The 17,095-nt window shown below is 40.3% G+C and overlaps 1 protein-coding gene across 2 annotated transcripts in view; it reads right to left on the bottom strand.

The window, feature by feature from the left end:
- The window catches only part of Pcca (propionyl-CoA carboxylase subunit alpha), a 359,349-nt gene that overhangs the window by 233,117 nt on the left and 109,137 nt on the right, over positions 1-17,095 (bottom strand). For both annotated transcript variants that reach the window (XM_027938819.3, XM_071611620.1), the window contains exon 7: positions 11,023-11,154. In XM_027938819.3, coding sequence (XP_027794620.1) covers positions 11,023-11,154 — 132 coding nt within the window. The remainder of the gene's footprint in view (positions 1-11,022; positions 11,155-17,095) is intronic.

Here is a 17,095-nt window from a genome sequence, read left to right as displayed (position 1 = left end):
AATCAGAGAAATGCAAATCAAAAGTAAACTGAGATTTCATCTCACTCCATTCAGAATGTCAATGATCAAGAACATAAATAAATAATAATAAATGCTAGCCAGGTGCGGTGGCACATGCCTGTAATCCCAGTGACTCTGGAGACTGAGACAGGAGGATCAGAGTTCAAAGCCAGCCTCAGCAACTGCAAGGCACTAAGCAACTCAGTGAGACCCTGTCTCTAAATAAAATACAAAATAGGGCTGGGGATGTGGCTCAGTCGTTGAGTGCCCCTAAGTTAAATTCCTAGTACTAGTGGTGATGGTGGTGGTGGTAGTGGTGGTGGTAGTAATAGTAGTAGTAGTAGTAGTAGTAGTAGTAGTAATAAATGCCGACAAGGCTGTGGGGAAAAGGCACACTCATACATTGTTGGTGGGACTACAAATTAGTGCAACCACTCTGGAAAGCAGTATGAAGATTCCTCCAAAATTCACTAGCATGGAGATTCCTCAAAAAAAAAAAAAAAAATATGACCTAGCTATACCACTACTTGGTATTTATCCAAAAGAGCTAAAATTGGCATACTATACCAATACAGGAACATCAATGTTTATAGCAGCATAATTCACAATAACCAAGTTATGGAACCAGCCCAGGTGCTGGTCAATAGACAAATGGATAAAGAAAATGTGGTGTACATACACAATGGAGTTTTACTTAGCAACAAAAAAGAATCAAAGTATGGCATTTGCTAGCAAATGGATGGAACTGGAGAACACCATGCTAAGTGAAACAAACCAGATTCAGCAAGTCAAGGGTCAAGTGTTTTCTGAAACTAGAGAAATGTTAGGGGGGGAAAAGGTGTGTGTTGGGGGGGGGTGGGATCAGACATCACAGAGATATAGGGAAGATCAGTGGACTAGAAGTAGGAGATTGAAAGGGAAGGAAATTAATTAATTTGACAAAATCATGCTATGTGCATGTATAAATATACCACAGTGAATTCCACCTTTATGTATGTCTATAAAGCACCAATTAAAAGTAAATAAATAATGAGTGTGAGGAAAACTGGTGGTATAGAGGGAAAAGAACAGGAAGAGGGAAAGTGGGGGGTGCACAAAGACAGGAATGGAGTAAATTGAATTCCATGCATGTACGGTTTTGTCAAAATGAACCCAAGTATTACGTATAAATATAATGCATGAAATATAAGCATAATTTAAAAGTAATAGGTGTGTTAGAACTGGGCACAGTAACATGGACTGTAATCCCAGCTGACTGAGAGGCTGAGGTGGGAGGATCATGAATTTGAAACCAGCCTTACAACTTAGCAAGACCCTGACTAAAAAAAAAAGATTGCGAAGATAAGGCACAATCTCATAAATGCAAAAGAACTACTCATCTCTAGAGCATCAGTTTTGTAAACAAGTAAATTGATTTCCAAAGAGATGTGGTGGCCTGTTCAAATTCACCTGAGTGACAGACAGCCAGGAAGGATTCAGAGCAGGGCATGGGGAGTCAGACAGGCTTCAGTTTCAGTACAGTTTCGGTTCAAAACAAAGAACACTCAGTGGAATACCTGGCAAACGCCCAGTTCAATATTTACTCTTATCTCTGAATTCTTAGCCTAGCACATTTTTTTCACTACACCATGCAACTTCAAAAGTTGAAATTTATCTTTCAAAAACCTTTTCTTACAAACAATAGAGTACTGCCCTATTGGTAATTTGGGGTGGAGATGTTGGGAATTGAACCCAGGGCCACAAGCATCCTAAACAAATGTTCTGTTGAGCTACAGTCCTAGCCCTATTTGAAATATTTTTCTTTCCTTTTTTTTGGTTCCATGGGTAAAATACAGGATTGCTTAACCACTGAGCCATGTTCCCAGCCCTTTTAATTTTTTAATTTGAGTCAGAGTCTCACTAAGTTGCTGAGGCTGGCCTCAAACTTGCATTCTTCCTGCCTCAGCCTCCCAAGTCCCTGGCATTACAGGCATGTGGCCACCATACCAGACCCTATTTGTAATTTCTAAGTTAAATATTTAATTAAGTAAAATAAAAATCAAACTTTCTAATAATATAAAATAATCATTAACCCGTACTTTATCAAACCCACTTTGCTCTTTATTTATATAAATCTCTTATAAGCAAAACATTACTACCACTTTGCAAATCCAATCTGGCATTATTTGAAAGGGCAAAGCTGATTCAGTTCAACAGTGTTAGCCTTAGAATATTCTTAAGACAGCACTCAGACCGGATAATGATATGATACCCAGTACAACAGGTGAAAATACTCATAGGCTCAAGACAGTAGATTCTACTAAAAATATTCTTCAACACAGTAATATTCTAAAATTTATTAAAATAAAATTTCTAACAGAATGGGTAATAATCCCCCCAAATGGAAGAAAAGTAAAATATAAAAATTTCAGCTGAAAGAACAAATCTGATCTATTCATTCACTTACACTATTTTCAACTGAGTACTCAGAATATTTTTATTTTCATAAAACAAGTAATAAGCAGAGAAAAAAACAAAAATAAATACAAATATGTCAGCAAACACATATTCTAATGGTTCAAATCAGGAAGTTAAAAAAAGGAATAGTCCACAGCCGTATTTTATTCTCTTCTTCTAAGCAACAAAAATCCCTCCATCCATTGTTTCTTCATCCCAGCAGGTCCTCAGAGCAGCCATGCTCAGGCTCTGAAGCAATTGAATTTCTGATGAGGAAAGGGGTACAGAAAAGAACGTAACTCCAAAGCGACAATTCAAGAAATGGAGAAAGAGGAAAGCAGCCAGGGACCAGTGCTCAGCCCCTTGACTCCTCTACAATGGCACAACTCACACCTTCCAATCCAGGAGTAATGGTGAAAACTGCTGCGTGACTCTGAGCAGGCTGGGGCAGGGGGTGCTGCAAAAATCAACTAAGGAGATCACAAAAATACACAAAAGATCTGCCAAAAATCAGTTGCCTTCTCTGTAAGTCTGTTTGTTAGGCCCCTAGAGCATCCACCTGGGGGCCGACAGGAGTAGCAGTTAAGAGCACAGGCACAGGGGCGAAAGGCGTGGGCTCTGGGACTAGTATGCCTCTCTGGAATGCAATTTCCTCACCTGGAAAATGAACATAGTAAGAGAATCTCTGTCGTGGGGTCATGGAGAAGGACCTGGCCCACAGCAGAAACTCGATGAAGGTTAGCAATCTGTGGTCATTAAAATGGGCAGCCCACACCCCAAACTACAAGTGTGTTCCCTCTCTGCCCAGCGTTAATTGTTGCCTCCTGTGTGATTACCCATCTCTGAATCTGCATGGCACAGAACTAACACTGGCACTACACTACTGCACAAAGTGGGTGTTTCATCTCTTGATCACAGGAATCAGATGACCTGTGAACTCGTTATTGCTGATGAGCATGGAAAAGGGCAGGAAGGGCAAGAAAAACTACAACAAAGACAAGCAAACTCAGTCACTCTCCCCAGATGCTAAACACACAATATATTTTTACAGTGACATTAGTGTTGAATCCTGACCATACCATCCAAGATCCACTTTTCTCGGTTGGTTCTAGAACAATTGTTCCACAAAGGTCTAGGGCTGTATCTCAGTGGTAGAGCACTTGCCTACCATGTGTGAGACACTGGATTTGATCCTCAGTACCACATAAAAATAAATAAATAAAATAAAGGTATTGTGTCCATCTACAACTTAAAGAGTTAAACAAAAAAATACATAAATCAGCTAGGCAAGGTGGCACCTGCCTATAATCCCAGCATCTTGGAAGATGAGGCAGGAAGATCAAGTTCAAAGCCAGCCTCAGCAACTTACCAAGGCTCTGAACAACTTGGTGAGACCCTGTCTCAAAATAAATAAAAAGGGCTGGTGATGTGGCTCATTGGTTAAGTACCCCTGGGTTAAATCCCCAGGACCAAATAAATAAATAAATAATCACTGTTTTATTAAGACATAATGAACCAGGAGTAAGAGCTAATCTGTACACAAAAAGTAATTCTCAAACTATTCTGCATAAATATATAAAGTTAAATAAAATTTCTTAACAATCCTGGGCTCACAAATGGCTTCCAGCTGATTGGATTTTCCAGTTCATCAAAGACAAGCAACAGAACCCTTCTATGTTAATATGCAATTGTCCCACAGAATCCATGGGGTGGTTCCAGGACCACCTGAAGATACCAAATGTACAAATGCTCAGGTCTCATGTAAGAAATGTCATACCATTTGTATATAACCCACACACATCTTCTCATACACTCTGTCGTCTCTACATTACTTATAATGCCTAACACACTCTAAACACTGCACAAACAGTTGTCAGACTATTATTGCTTAGGGGATGGCAAGACAAAAAGGTATGTATACGTTCAGTACAATTTTTTCCTAATATTTTCAAACCCAGGTTGGTTAATTCTAGAGATACTTCACCCAGAGGTACTCAGGATCAACTAACTATACTTTCAAATTTTTTGAAAACTTAGTACAATTTTCTATAATTAAAAAAGCAGCACAATAAACATAATTGAATCTTTAAAAAAAAAAACTTTTAGGCATCATTGGAAAAATCAGTTATTCTTGGTTTAGCAGGGAAAAATACACTGATGTCTAATAGTAGAATTCTAACTGCTAGGGAAGAAGGGAAGAGCTTGCTGCCATTTTTCTTTCTTTCTTTTTTTGCTTTTTAATGACTTCTTTCACACTAGCTTTTTTTTTTTTTTTTTTTGGTTATTTGCTTCTTTCTGTTAAAGCAAGAGTATGGTTTTTAAAATCATACTGACTAATTAGGTGGTAAAAACAATTACTACTTCAAATGTACACTATAGATTACAAAAGCCATGCACACACATTACCATACTCTGCTCTGTGGTATAAATGGGTATTACTGCTCCCTCTTAAGGATATAAGAACTCAGAGACATTAAATAAATTTCCCCAAAAAAACTGTGCTGCAGGGTGCAGTGGCATACATCCATGATCCCAGCAGCTGGAGGACTGAGGCAGGAGAATTGCAAATTCAAAGCCAGCCTCAACAGCTTAGCAAGGCCCTCAGTAGGGAGACCCTGTCTCAAAATTGTAAAAATAAATAAATAAAAAGGGCTGGGGTATGGCTCAGTGATAAAGTGCCCCTGGGTTCAATCCCAAATACAAAAAAATTTAAAAGCACAGTACAATGATAGGTGTTAAAACCAAATGAGGCAATCTAGTCATCAGAGATTCATGACTCTGCCTCACACTTGACATTAAATAGACCATATAATCCTGCCAAATTCCACCATCATTGTCAATATTATCTATTTTGCTGCATCATGATGCAATAAAATGTTTTCACCAGCAACAGAGCTATGTCTCCCCATCTCTCTCGCTTTTGAGCTAACTCACTACTACTCAAACTTCAGGAGTCACTTGGCTGAATTTCCACTGGAAACCCTGACATGATCTCCTAAACTAGGTTCTATGCCACTCCTATGTGGGCTCCATGCACCCTGGGCTTGTTAAAATGCATTGGGACTGGTAGACCTCCCTTTAAACTCTGAAGTCAGAGCTATGGCATGTAACTATGGATAAGCAAATGAGTTAGTATTCTAATTCCTGTTTTCCAACATTGTCACAAGCACTCTCTGCTGTCCACACTTGCTCCTGAGATCAAGGTAATAAGATGTTGAATAAAACCAAATTTGTTAAAGGCAAATATTTGATACTAGAGGACCACTCGAGAATTACATTTTAAAACCTTAGTTTCTCTCTAATAAAAAGAATGATTCAAGAGTGAATAACAAGCCATAAAGAAAACAGTGCCAGATGACCACTTAAGTACTACTTCGCAATGTTTTTTGTTTTTTTGTTTTTTTAAAGTGCAGAAAAACCATCTCCTAAATAATCAAATAAGAAGGGGAAAATAGAGCAAATTGAAACCTAGCTAATTTACTCAAGTTGATGATGACAATTACTCAGGGAAAAAAGTAGAATACAATTTAGTCAAAAAAAAAAAAAAAAGCTTAGTCTTCAAAATGTTATAGGCTAATTTTAAAGAACACTATAGAATTTTAAAAAGAATTATCTATACTAAAATTAGCACAATGCAAACTATTGTGAACACAGTTGCTAAAACCACAAGAAATTTATTCGCATCAAGAAACCTCAATTTGAAGTCAGGGGTGTGGCTCGGTAGCAGAGCACATGCCTGCGATGCACAGGGCCCTGGGCTTGGTCCCCAATCACAGTTTCAGATCTTAAATTTGGCATCTGCATTCTCCTCTGATGCCCGCTGCTGCTGCCCCACTGGAAGTCTCCCCAACACAAGGTGAGATGAGCCTCACAGTTGGTAGAGCTCTGACCTCCTTTTCAAGAACCCTGAGAATGAGAAACGATTGGGTTATCTGACCGGATTTGAAAAAGTTTATTACTGGAGGAAAAAACTTTCCTTATTACTGACAAAATATCAACTTTCTTTTTGTTCAAAGTCATAAGTCAAAGTTCACATGGAGGAAGACAGGCGGGTCTATGAGTCCATCATCATGCCGGCTCCAGCAGACAGTGGGTTCAGAATGTTTCGGGAGCCCAACACCCAAAGAGAAGGAAACTTACCTGAGAACCTTGAGCACTTTCCTGTCACGACCTGTTGTGTTCACTCAAGCCTGGGCCTGGGAGAGAGGCCTCCAAATATTAGGCCACTGAGGCATGGCAGATACTGGCAGGCGTGTAATTAGAGAGGGCCAACCCCTAGGTTGGCAGCCCAAGACTCAATATTCCACTGTGAGACTCTCGGGGTTTCTTAGGCCAAGTCTGAGCTCTCTTTGAATCAGCCTCCTGTTCCTCAACCACATTCAATCTTTCACTCAAACCCACGTTCGCATCTTCTTACACGACACCATTTCACTAAGCATATTTCAGAATCACAGCTGACTGTTTTGGAAACTTTTAGTATGAATGAGTTGTGTAAGAGAGCCATAAGGTAAAAAAGGAAGCAAAATCTCAGACATCCAGTGTGGTGCATTTTTTCATTCATATAAGGAAGCTTCCAAAAGGAATTCAGATTCCAAAATTATTTTCCTACAAAATTTATGGAGAAGACAAAGTTCATACAGAAGCAGAAAAGACAAATGAACGTGTGAAAAGCTGAAAACTCTCTTGAACCTGATAGTCTTCATCCTGCTTTTTCTCTTCCTCTATGGCAATCCCCATTTCTCTGCCCTGTGCTTTCTTTCTCTGAGCTGCTCCCCTTTCCTTCTTCCTGGTCACAAACCCCCAAAGCAACACTATCTCTTGAAATGAAGCCACTGCCAGGGAAAGCCCCTAGGACTGAATGAAAGCCCAGGCTTCTCCATGAACTGAGCACTGGCAAAGACTTTCAGAACCTACCAGAACATTCAGGGTCTCCTGATTTATATCATTAGTTCACACTGCTAGTATGAACCTCAGATAGAAAATACTGGATGAGAAGGGAGAAAAACCGGAGAAGCTTAGGAAACACGGTGAATGTTGGACAAGGCCTCTTGGAGACCTCTTGGTAACTCCAGTCTAGATGCGCCAGCAAGGAAGGAACAGGCTCCTCCAAATTTGCAGGACAGTTCTTCACCACATGTCACCAGCACTCAGGAGTAGCCCTGGAAGTGGCTGTGACTCCAGCTCCCTCCTCACCATCTACAAGGAGCCTCAAGCCAGAAACAGAACATTTATAAATGAGCAAAAACGGACTGGGAAGAACCACATAGTCAGCTCTTCAACTCTATATTGTATATTTTCCAAGAGCTTAAACACAAAAGTCAAATAAGACCCAGAAAAAGCTGGAGGCTTTACACATAAAACTAAATGTGTAATTTTCATCAATTCAGGTGATACAAGATTGACCTTAATTCCTGCCATGATTACGAAAGCACTCCCTCACAGTCAACAAACTACTGGTTCATGGTTATCAAGAGTATCCCTCACATTTCCCGTGTCCCTACCCACAACTGTCACCTTTGGACCTTTAATCAATAGATAGTCCCCTTTTCCAATGAGGAACAACACCCACTAACTTCATAAGAAAAAGTCCACTGTGCAAACAGAAGTGCAGATTGAATGTCCTCCTGGCCACCCCTCCTTGAGCGCCCCCCCCCCCCCAAGGACTCCATATTCACCATCAAATCAGAATTTATCTGAACTGCGTCATCAGTACACTTGGGACTAAATTAAGCCCAAATTGAAAATCTAAAAAGGCCTGATTCAATATCAGAGAAAATAAAAATAAAAAATATAATGGCAGAAGCATACAGACTGACTAGATCAAGATTCATAACAACTAATCCAAATCCCTACCCAAATCTGCCCAAATCTAAAATGAGATGGCAAAGCTGGACTAATGCCCAACAACTGAAGGCCTGAGAAAGCAAAGATTCATCATAGTCTGCTCAGGGTCTCCCAAGGCTGCGATCAGGGAGTAAGCAAGCTGCATTCTCACTGAAGGCTCAAGAGGGGACAAATCTGCTGCCAACCTCACTGAGGTTGGACAGTAACATTTGTCTCCTTGTGACTGTATGACTGAGGGCCTCAGCTTTTTTGCTGACTCTTAGATAATAACAATTAACCTCTGTTGTAGTTTGTATCTGGAACATCCTCCCAAGGCTCATGTGTTGAAGGCTTGGTCCCCAGCCTTCATTGGGAGTGCTATTGGGAGGTTGTACAGCCTTTAAGAGTTAGGGCCTAGTTGGAGGAAGTAAACCACTGAGGGTGAGTCCTTGTAGGACCTTCTGCTCTCTGTCCCTCTCTGCTTTGGAGCTGCCACAGGTGAGCATATTATGCTCCCTGCCATAATGTTCTGCCTCATCGCAGGCCCAGAAACAAGTGACCATGGAGAGAAACCTCTGAAACCATGAACCAGCTATTTAAAAGATTTGAATGACTAGTTACTCAGTAGTTCCTGAAGACTTGCATATGAACCAGCGTGGATTTCAGAAAGATCACTAAAGCTGAGATGTTGAGAATTCACTGGATTGGAACCACAATGGAGACCAGTTAGAAAGCTGATGAAGTAATCCAGATTAGATAATGGCAACTGAACTTGGTGTTAGCTTGGCAAGAGAAAGAAGTGAATGGATTAGAAAGCTACTAAAGTGAGTTTTCTGCAGTGGTATTGATAAAGAATAATTCCAAGTTTTCCAAGTTTCTAGTTTGAGAAAAAAGCATCAAAAATGCCACCACTTTCTTAGGTAAAAAAGAATGAAGGATAAGAAGTTTAGAATAGGCATCAGCAAAATTTGGGGACTATATGGTCTCTGTCATAACTACCCAGCCCTACCACTGTAGCAGAGAAGAAACCATAGATGATATGTAAAGAAACAAGCATAACTGTGGTCCAATAAAACTTTAATGAAAACAAGCAAGCATAGGGCTCTAGCAACAATCCTTGGTTTAGAGATAAAGATGATGAGTTCAGTTTTTGACTTGTAACTTTCAAGGTGCCTCAAGGGACACTGAGTATTGACAGCTGCTTAAGAAGACATTAGATATGAATTCTGAAGCTCAGAAGATATATCTGGAGTATTTGTTTGTTTGTTTGTTTGTTTATTTGAAATTTGGCAGAAAAGATGATAAATGAAGTCATGAAATACAACACAAGAAAATATCCTCCTGAGAATCCGAAAGAAAACCAACACGTAGGAGTGAAAACAAGAGGGAGGATTTGCAAAAGAACTATGAAGGAGCATCCTAGCAAGTCAAAAACACTCACTAAAAACCAGAACTGAATAATGTGGCAGCAGAAGTTATTTCAAGAAGGAAAGATGACCAGGAGATGCAAATGCTCAGAAGAGATTTAGATAAGGTCAGGATTAAAATTATGTGTTGTACTGAGCAAAAGGGAGGGAGTGCTGGGAGCCTTGGCAAGAGACTCCAGTGGCAGTGAGCAGGGAAGCCAGATTGCGGCAGAAGGAAGAGGACTGAAAGGTGTGGTCAGGAAAGCTGTAAGGCAGGTCTAAAAGGAAGGGCATCGTGCTTTAGGAACGGAGAACCATCTGTGCCTTTCCACTAATCCTGTGTGTTCTGTTCATCGCCACACCCTTCTCGTGCAGCCAAGTGATCAATACTGCTGCAGACTGAGCATTTCTAACACTAATGGAAATACAATGGAAAAAAAAAGATGAGTGTTAAGATAGAAAACAGAAGAACTAATCTGTAAAAACTAGCTTGTAAAGGCTGAGACGGTGAGTCTGGGGTGCGGGAGGAGCCAATTCTATACAAGCTGCAGAAGCCCTCCTCCTTATGATGAGAGAGAAGGTATGACGTGAATGAAAAAAGACTAAGGTAACTACAGGTGTCCCTCAGTACCATGGAGGACTGTTCCACACTCTCCCCACCACAATACCAAGACCTGAGGATGCTCAGGTCCCTTCTGTGCCATGGGGTGGTGCTGGCATGTTGCCGAGCACATCCCTCCCTACACTCTACATCAGCCTCCTGCCCTGTGATCTGTGAATGACCTGCACAACAGAAAACTGTCCAGCAGGAAATGCCAAACACAACAAAAGAAACACGGAGATTAAGAGTTTTGCAGATTCACTCAGATCACAAGATGGAAAGTCTCTCTTCTCACCAGAAAAAATAAATGACTTTTCCTGGGATGGGGGGACTCACACATCCAGTTTCTGCATTTCCCCCTTAGCAGCTTTCAGCTGCAAGTCATGTGCGGAATGTTTGGGAATCTAGTCACCCAGGGCTCTACCACTGCCTCACCAGAAACAGGGTTATAATTTATATTGGTAAAGACAACATCACAATGTTCAAAACTTACATGAAATCCATAGATCTGACAGCACCATTTTCAATCACCAAGTTTTTCTCTCATGAAAGGCTAAGTCAATACTGATTCATTAAATACAATGCTTAAGGCACTTCTCTTTACACTGAAAATAATCCAAGTGTAAACAACACTGATTTTTTTTTTAACCTCATGTATATCCAAAAAAATGATAATTACATTTCATCCTAGAACTGTCACAAAATGTTTGGTTGGAGGTCGGGTACTATAAAGATAACAGAAATACAGTTTCTCACCTTTACTACCCCATCAAAGCCAGGGATTGTGTTAACCTTTGCTTTCTTGGCTAATAATTTGCTTTCAATCTTGTCACCCATGGCTTGAATAGCATGTGTGTCAGGTCCAATGAAAATAACATCTTCTGCTGCCTGCGGAGAAAAACAAGTTGAAATTTATAACAAAAACATTACATAGCATGATAAGGAGTCATAATTTTATTTTTTTTAAAACCATACATGTTTGTATAATTACATATTAATAACTATAATTATTATATTTATATATCAAACTGAAAAGTAAACCTCTGCGCCAACACATTAAAATATACAATGCTGTATTGCTTATAGTACATGTGTACATAGACATATTGAACAAATTCAGGTCACAAAAGATCTGAAAATAATGCAGCAACTCGACAGCAACAGTATTCTTTGGAAAAGCAACCTCTATGACAAGATATTTTTATACAGTACCCTGCACCCAATCAAAACAGTAAGTTCACCTTTAAATTGCCTTGTAAACCTTTGTATCCTCAATATCCTGCAGCCCAGAACTTCATACAAAACACCCACACATACTGAATGCCAACTCTGTGCCAGGTTTTGAGTTACATGTCAGGGGATAACATGGATGAAGACTACAGGATATTAGCAAATCCAAGGAAACATGAGCAGATGACCAATAACCCAGAAATAAGGAGCAGAATTGTTTTACAACCTGTGACTACAAAAGGTGAGTCAGGAATACAGTGAGAACTCAACAAGAGAGTTATGGTTTCCAATAAATAAATAAATAAGCGAATTGCTCTGTATAAGTTACAACAGCTCTCTGACAACGGGTCTACCTTTGTGTGTTTATGTCATAATAAGCAAAATGGTAGGTTGAAAATAGTAAGTAGGGACACAATGGAATACAATATAGTTAGAGGCAAGGCAGATGTTCTCTGACATAAAGGATGACGTCATTAAGCAAAGAAAATTAAATATAAAAAAGGAAAAAGCTGATGTGCATTCTGGGCATCCCCAGGCAGGATGCCTAACTACTGGTTCTTCTAGGACCCATGGTCAGGGTTGGGGTGACCATAAGTCACAATGCTTGTATATCATGTTACATCACCTGCTCTACCTGTTGGGGTGGCTGCTTGTGAAGATCCTGGCAAGGGAAAGGAGCGCCATTCTCCTGGTAACCAGAGCCCTCACAGCTTGCTGCTTGGACAAGCCTCCCAGCCACAGTGGCTGAAGAGGAGTAAACCCACCCAGAGCAGGAGGTAGAAACAGAACGGGAATCAACAAAAAGAATATGTGAGAAGATACATAATCGGGAGAAGAGATGATGACTTCAACTCTGCACATGTTGAGCTGAGATGCCCAAGGGACAGTCAAGTAACCCTGTCTAGAAGGCCAATAAGGCAAGTCCAGGCTGAGATATGGATCATAAAAGGTTACCGAGTATAGGAGGAAATTAAAAATGGCAACTGAACTCATTCAGAACAAATGTGTCGAAAAGCCACTGCCTCTACTGTATATTTCCTTGCTGCCCAAAAGCAAGATGGGGAAAGGGAAATTTTAGATTCTGAGTCTGTTTCTTTGGGTGACCAGCAGTCTTCCATGCTTGATTTTAGGATTAAATAAAATAACATAAGGGAGGAAAAACACCTCTTCACTCTACCCTTCCAAGTTTATGGCTGAGTCATCCACTACTAGTGACAGATTAACAGAACAGAAGCACATGGGTTTATGTACTGTAAGTTTTACCTGACCCACAAGCCCTCATAAGAAAATGAAGACCCAAAGAGAGAGTTAAACTTGAGCATTTCTTATACAGACTTGATAAAGTGTGGTCAGTCATGGGAAATGACAGGGCAATCGCAGTAAACTGGGGAACCTCTCAAGGCCTGCTCACTTACTCGGGCGTGCTCTGTGTCCCTCCACCCTTTCCTCCAGGACCAGCAAAGGCCTTACAACCTTTTTAAGAGATACATCAAAAAAATCCCTAGGTTATATCGTGTGCTTGACAGGAGAATGATGGAAAAGGGTTCTGCTTTTGGTATTTTCTCCAACTCCTTCAGCTCACAATATTCAATATGCCTAGAGGCCATATTTTGGGGTAACTGCCTGAGGCCCATCAATTATAAAGTGAAGCACCAAGCTGTATACCACAACTATTAGGTGTCTGTTTTTTCTGGAACAGAATTTTTTTGTTGTTCTTTATAGATAAACATGGCAGTAGAGTGTATTTCGACATATTATACATACATGGATATAACTGATTCTAATCAAGATCCCAGTCTTGTGGTTGTACAGGATATGGAGCTTCACTGACAATTATTAGGTTTTCTCCACTACCCAGAAGTCCCAACAGACAGCGAACACTAGAATAAGACAGTTCGGTCCGCAGAACTCCAATATAGACTATAGGAACCCAAATACCTACAATTATTAGTATTCCAAATGGCAAATTTGGGGTAAGAAACTTCTTTAGCCACAAAAGATGCTCATAAAGTACCTCTCCATCAAATGTTTGAATCTAGTTTTAGCAGAACCTAGTGTCATAAAAAAAAAATCTTATACAAAATCATAAAAATATAAAACACATGAAAAGTGGAGCTGTTATACCTGAGAAGAGTTGGCAGACCCACCACTCCCTGCAAACCAGGTCTCCATCTTTATAAGCCATCCATTATGGACCAGGGCAGTAATCATACTCATTTCTCTTTATCCCAAACCTGCCACTCACTAAATGCTATGGAAGGCAAGAGGGGACAATCATGCTTCAACACCAATTGTCTTTCCATATTCTCATTTTACCTGCTAAGACAGAAAAACTTCATTATAAACGCTGTTTTAAAAACCACTATGCCAGGCAGATGTAATCAAGCAATCAGAATACCCACACAGATGGAAGAGACAATGTAAATGAGAACATCCAAAATACATTATGATTATAGAGTAAAACTTCTGATTAACAGGAGCCTGAAGACCTGGACCACTGATTAACCAGATTTGTCTCGTGTATTCTAATTTGAGGAAAATTGCTCACCCCAAAATGCAAAATTGTCCAGATAAATGCTCACATCAAGTATTTAGTGACTATTCTTTGTCCCATCCAACACAAAGGAAAAATAGCCACTAGTGTGGTGGGTGACTGTTCAAACAAAGGTTCCAAACAACTAGCTCCTTCTTATCCATGTATGGAGGACTCCCGAGGTTGTCCCTCACATGCAATTCAAGCAAAATAAGAAAGCAATATCCTAGTATCCCAACTTCCATAATTCTGTGACCAAAACAAATAAATAAATAAAAGGAAGAATGAGATCATGGTAAGAGAATACTGATGAAGCATGCCTCAGAAGTTAATACAATACACATTCTGTTAAAACATACCTGTTAAAAACCTGTGAATAGGGCTTGGGTTATAGCTCAATTGGTAGAGTGCTTGCCTCATACCCCCAAAGCCTTGAGTTCAATCCCCTGCACCACCAAATGGAAAAAAAAAAAAAAAAAAAAACTGTGAATATACACACTTTATCTTCCAGCACTGTCAATTTAAAGGACTAGAAGAAATGATCAATCAATCCATAGAAATGACCATGCCTAGCACCCCAACTGTGGTCTCCAAATACCACTCAAATAAACTAACATGAAAAAGAGAAACAAACAAACCAAGGCATCTTGAAACAATAAAGCTGTTTTAGAATAAAAGGAAATGATTACTATAAGAGTCAAAGTCGTGGGGACATTCATAGAGAGAAGTTGGAGGTGAAGATTGAGAGGAGTGGGCTGGGGTGTAGCCCAGTGGTAAAGCACTTGACAAGCATGCATGAGGCCCTGGGTTCCATCCCCAGCACTGCAAAGAAAACAAAGAAAGAAAGAGACTGGGATGGGTCACATGGGCAGGCCTTCCGGGATCAGATCAACTGTTTACATCTGGATGACAACTGGACGCTTACTTATTTGCCCTATAATACTTCATAAGATCAGGTGTTCCGACCTACTAGTGTTTGCCCGGAAAGAAATTGCCCCATGCCATAAGGTTGCTGGAATCGCAGACAGCTGGGTCTGGACTTTCTAAGCACCCGAAACAGGTACCTCAGGCCACCTGTGCTAGGAGCATAGCAACGGGCTCTACAGAGGGCTGCCCAAGCAGTGACAGAGGAGAAATGGATGAATGGGAGGCCTGGTCCTGCTTTCCTTTCCTACCTCCAGTGGATTCGCTGGTGGTCAACCATGCTATACTGCATGAGTGCCACAAGCTGTATTTCATTATGCCTTTGGTAACAGCATATTACACTGTGCTGTAAATGTGGCAGACACAACCTGCAAACAGATTTCTTATTAAATGTAAATAGTTTTTTGTTTCCAACAAGGCAACTTCTGGTCCTTCAATGTAATATTACTTAACCTTTGGGTGCTTTCTTTAAAAAACTGAAAAACAAATGAACAATTCATTTTAACACCAGTAAGGAATTTTAGGCACATTAACACCTGAGCTCCTAAGAGTTACTGTGTAAGAAAGGGCAGGCTTGTCCTCCAGCTTAGGAAATGCATGCTGAAATCTATGTTGGTCTTTCTTTTTTTGTAATGGACCTTTATTTTATTTATTTATATGGGGTGCTAAGGGTCAAACCCAGTGACTCACACATGCCAGGCAAGCGCTATACCACTGAGCCACAACCCCAGCCCTCTATGTTGGTTTTTAACGTAAACTCAGTGTACTTTAAAAAATAATCATGGGGGGGGGGGGGGGGCGGGTAGAACATTTAAACAGAGAAGGGAGGCACATTCCTACTGCAATATTTATGGTCATGAAAAAAATACCAGTCCGGTGGGTAAGGAAGAGCTCCACCACCACTACTACAGAGTATCCTGAGCCCAGCACTGAGACAATGCAGGTTGGAGAAGGCCAGAGTGTGAATCCCAGATGATCCTCCCCAACACTGAATGGCAGCACCCTCTAAGAGCAGAGCAACCTGAAGCAGGGTGCCCTCAGCCAGCACAAAACCTATCTTATTCTACTGTTGGTCAACTCATGATAAACTAAGAACCCAATTTATATCCTAGGGATGTAGCTCATTGGCACAGAATTCGCCTTGATCCCCAGAACCATGAAGAAAAAAACAATTGTGATTCATTAGGATAAGGACATACAGCTGGTGCTCAGTAAGCCTATAATTTCAGTGGCTCCAGAGGCTGAGGCAGGAGGATCACCAGTTCAAAGCCAGCCTCAGCAAAAGTGAGGTGCTAAGCAACTCAGTGAAACCCTGTCTCTAAATAAAATACAAAATAGGGCTGAGAATGTGGCTCAGTGATCAAGTGCCCCTGAGTTCAGTCCCCAGTCCCCCCCACCCAGTCCCCACAAAAAGGATAAGAACATACAGGAAGCTGATGGTTATGAGACACAGGTAGCAAAAGAGGGCAAAGCGTCTATAGTAAGCTTCTAGATAAAAATATAAATCAATACAGTATTTTAAGTTGTTTAGCATGCTAAGTACAAGTTCAACTGAAATCTACAAACTGTACTTAATTTCTGGTACACTGTGTATTCTGCGACTTGGTTTAACCAAAGGAACCTGTGTCTTTGCTTCAGTATTGCTAGGATCTGGATTTCATTTGGTCTGGTATATATTCTGTATTAAATGTCTACTTGGCACGATGCATTCAGGCTGCAATATTACTTCCAGATGACGGCTATGTACAGTGTTTAGTTAAGGACAGAGAATAGTAGGAACTTTCTCAACTTTATTGGCAGAAGTCAGGTTTTCTAGTTAGGTAAATTTTAAGGAATATAGTTAAATCTAAAACCTTGTTTTTCACACATAGGTGGGAAATGAGCATAAGGGCATAGGACACTTTCTAATATTTGGCAATGGAATAACTTCCATTTCTATTTTTCAGCTAATATTAACTCAAAAAAATGTTGAATTTCTCTTATGAAATGTTTTGAAGTTTCCAAACTACTTGAGAAATGGCAAAAAAAGAAGTTCTTGGTACTTGTTACTTTAATAAAACCATCTAAGGCTGAAGTGTAGCTCAATGATAGGCCACTGGCCCAACATGCCAGAGGCTCTGGGTTCTAGCCCATGCAACACAA

The sequence above is a fragment of the Marmota flaviventris genome, chromosome 4, assembly GCF_047511675.1.
Source record: "Marmota flaviventris isolate mMarFla1 chromosome 4, mMarFla1.hap1, whole genome shotgun sequence".
Lineage (NCBI taxonomy): Eukaryota > Metazoa > Chordata > Mammalia > Rodentia > Sciuridae > Marmota > Marmota flaviventris.
Note: the sequence above shows the minus strand (reverse complement) of the source record. Positions and strands in the feature narration are given on the sequence as shown.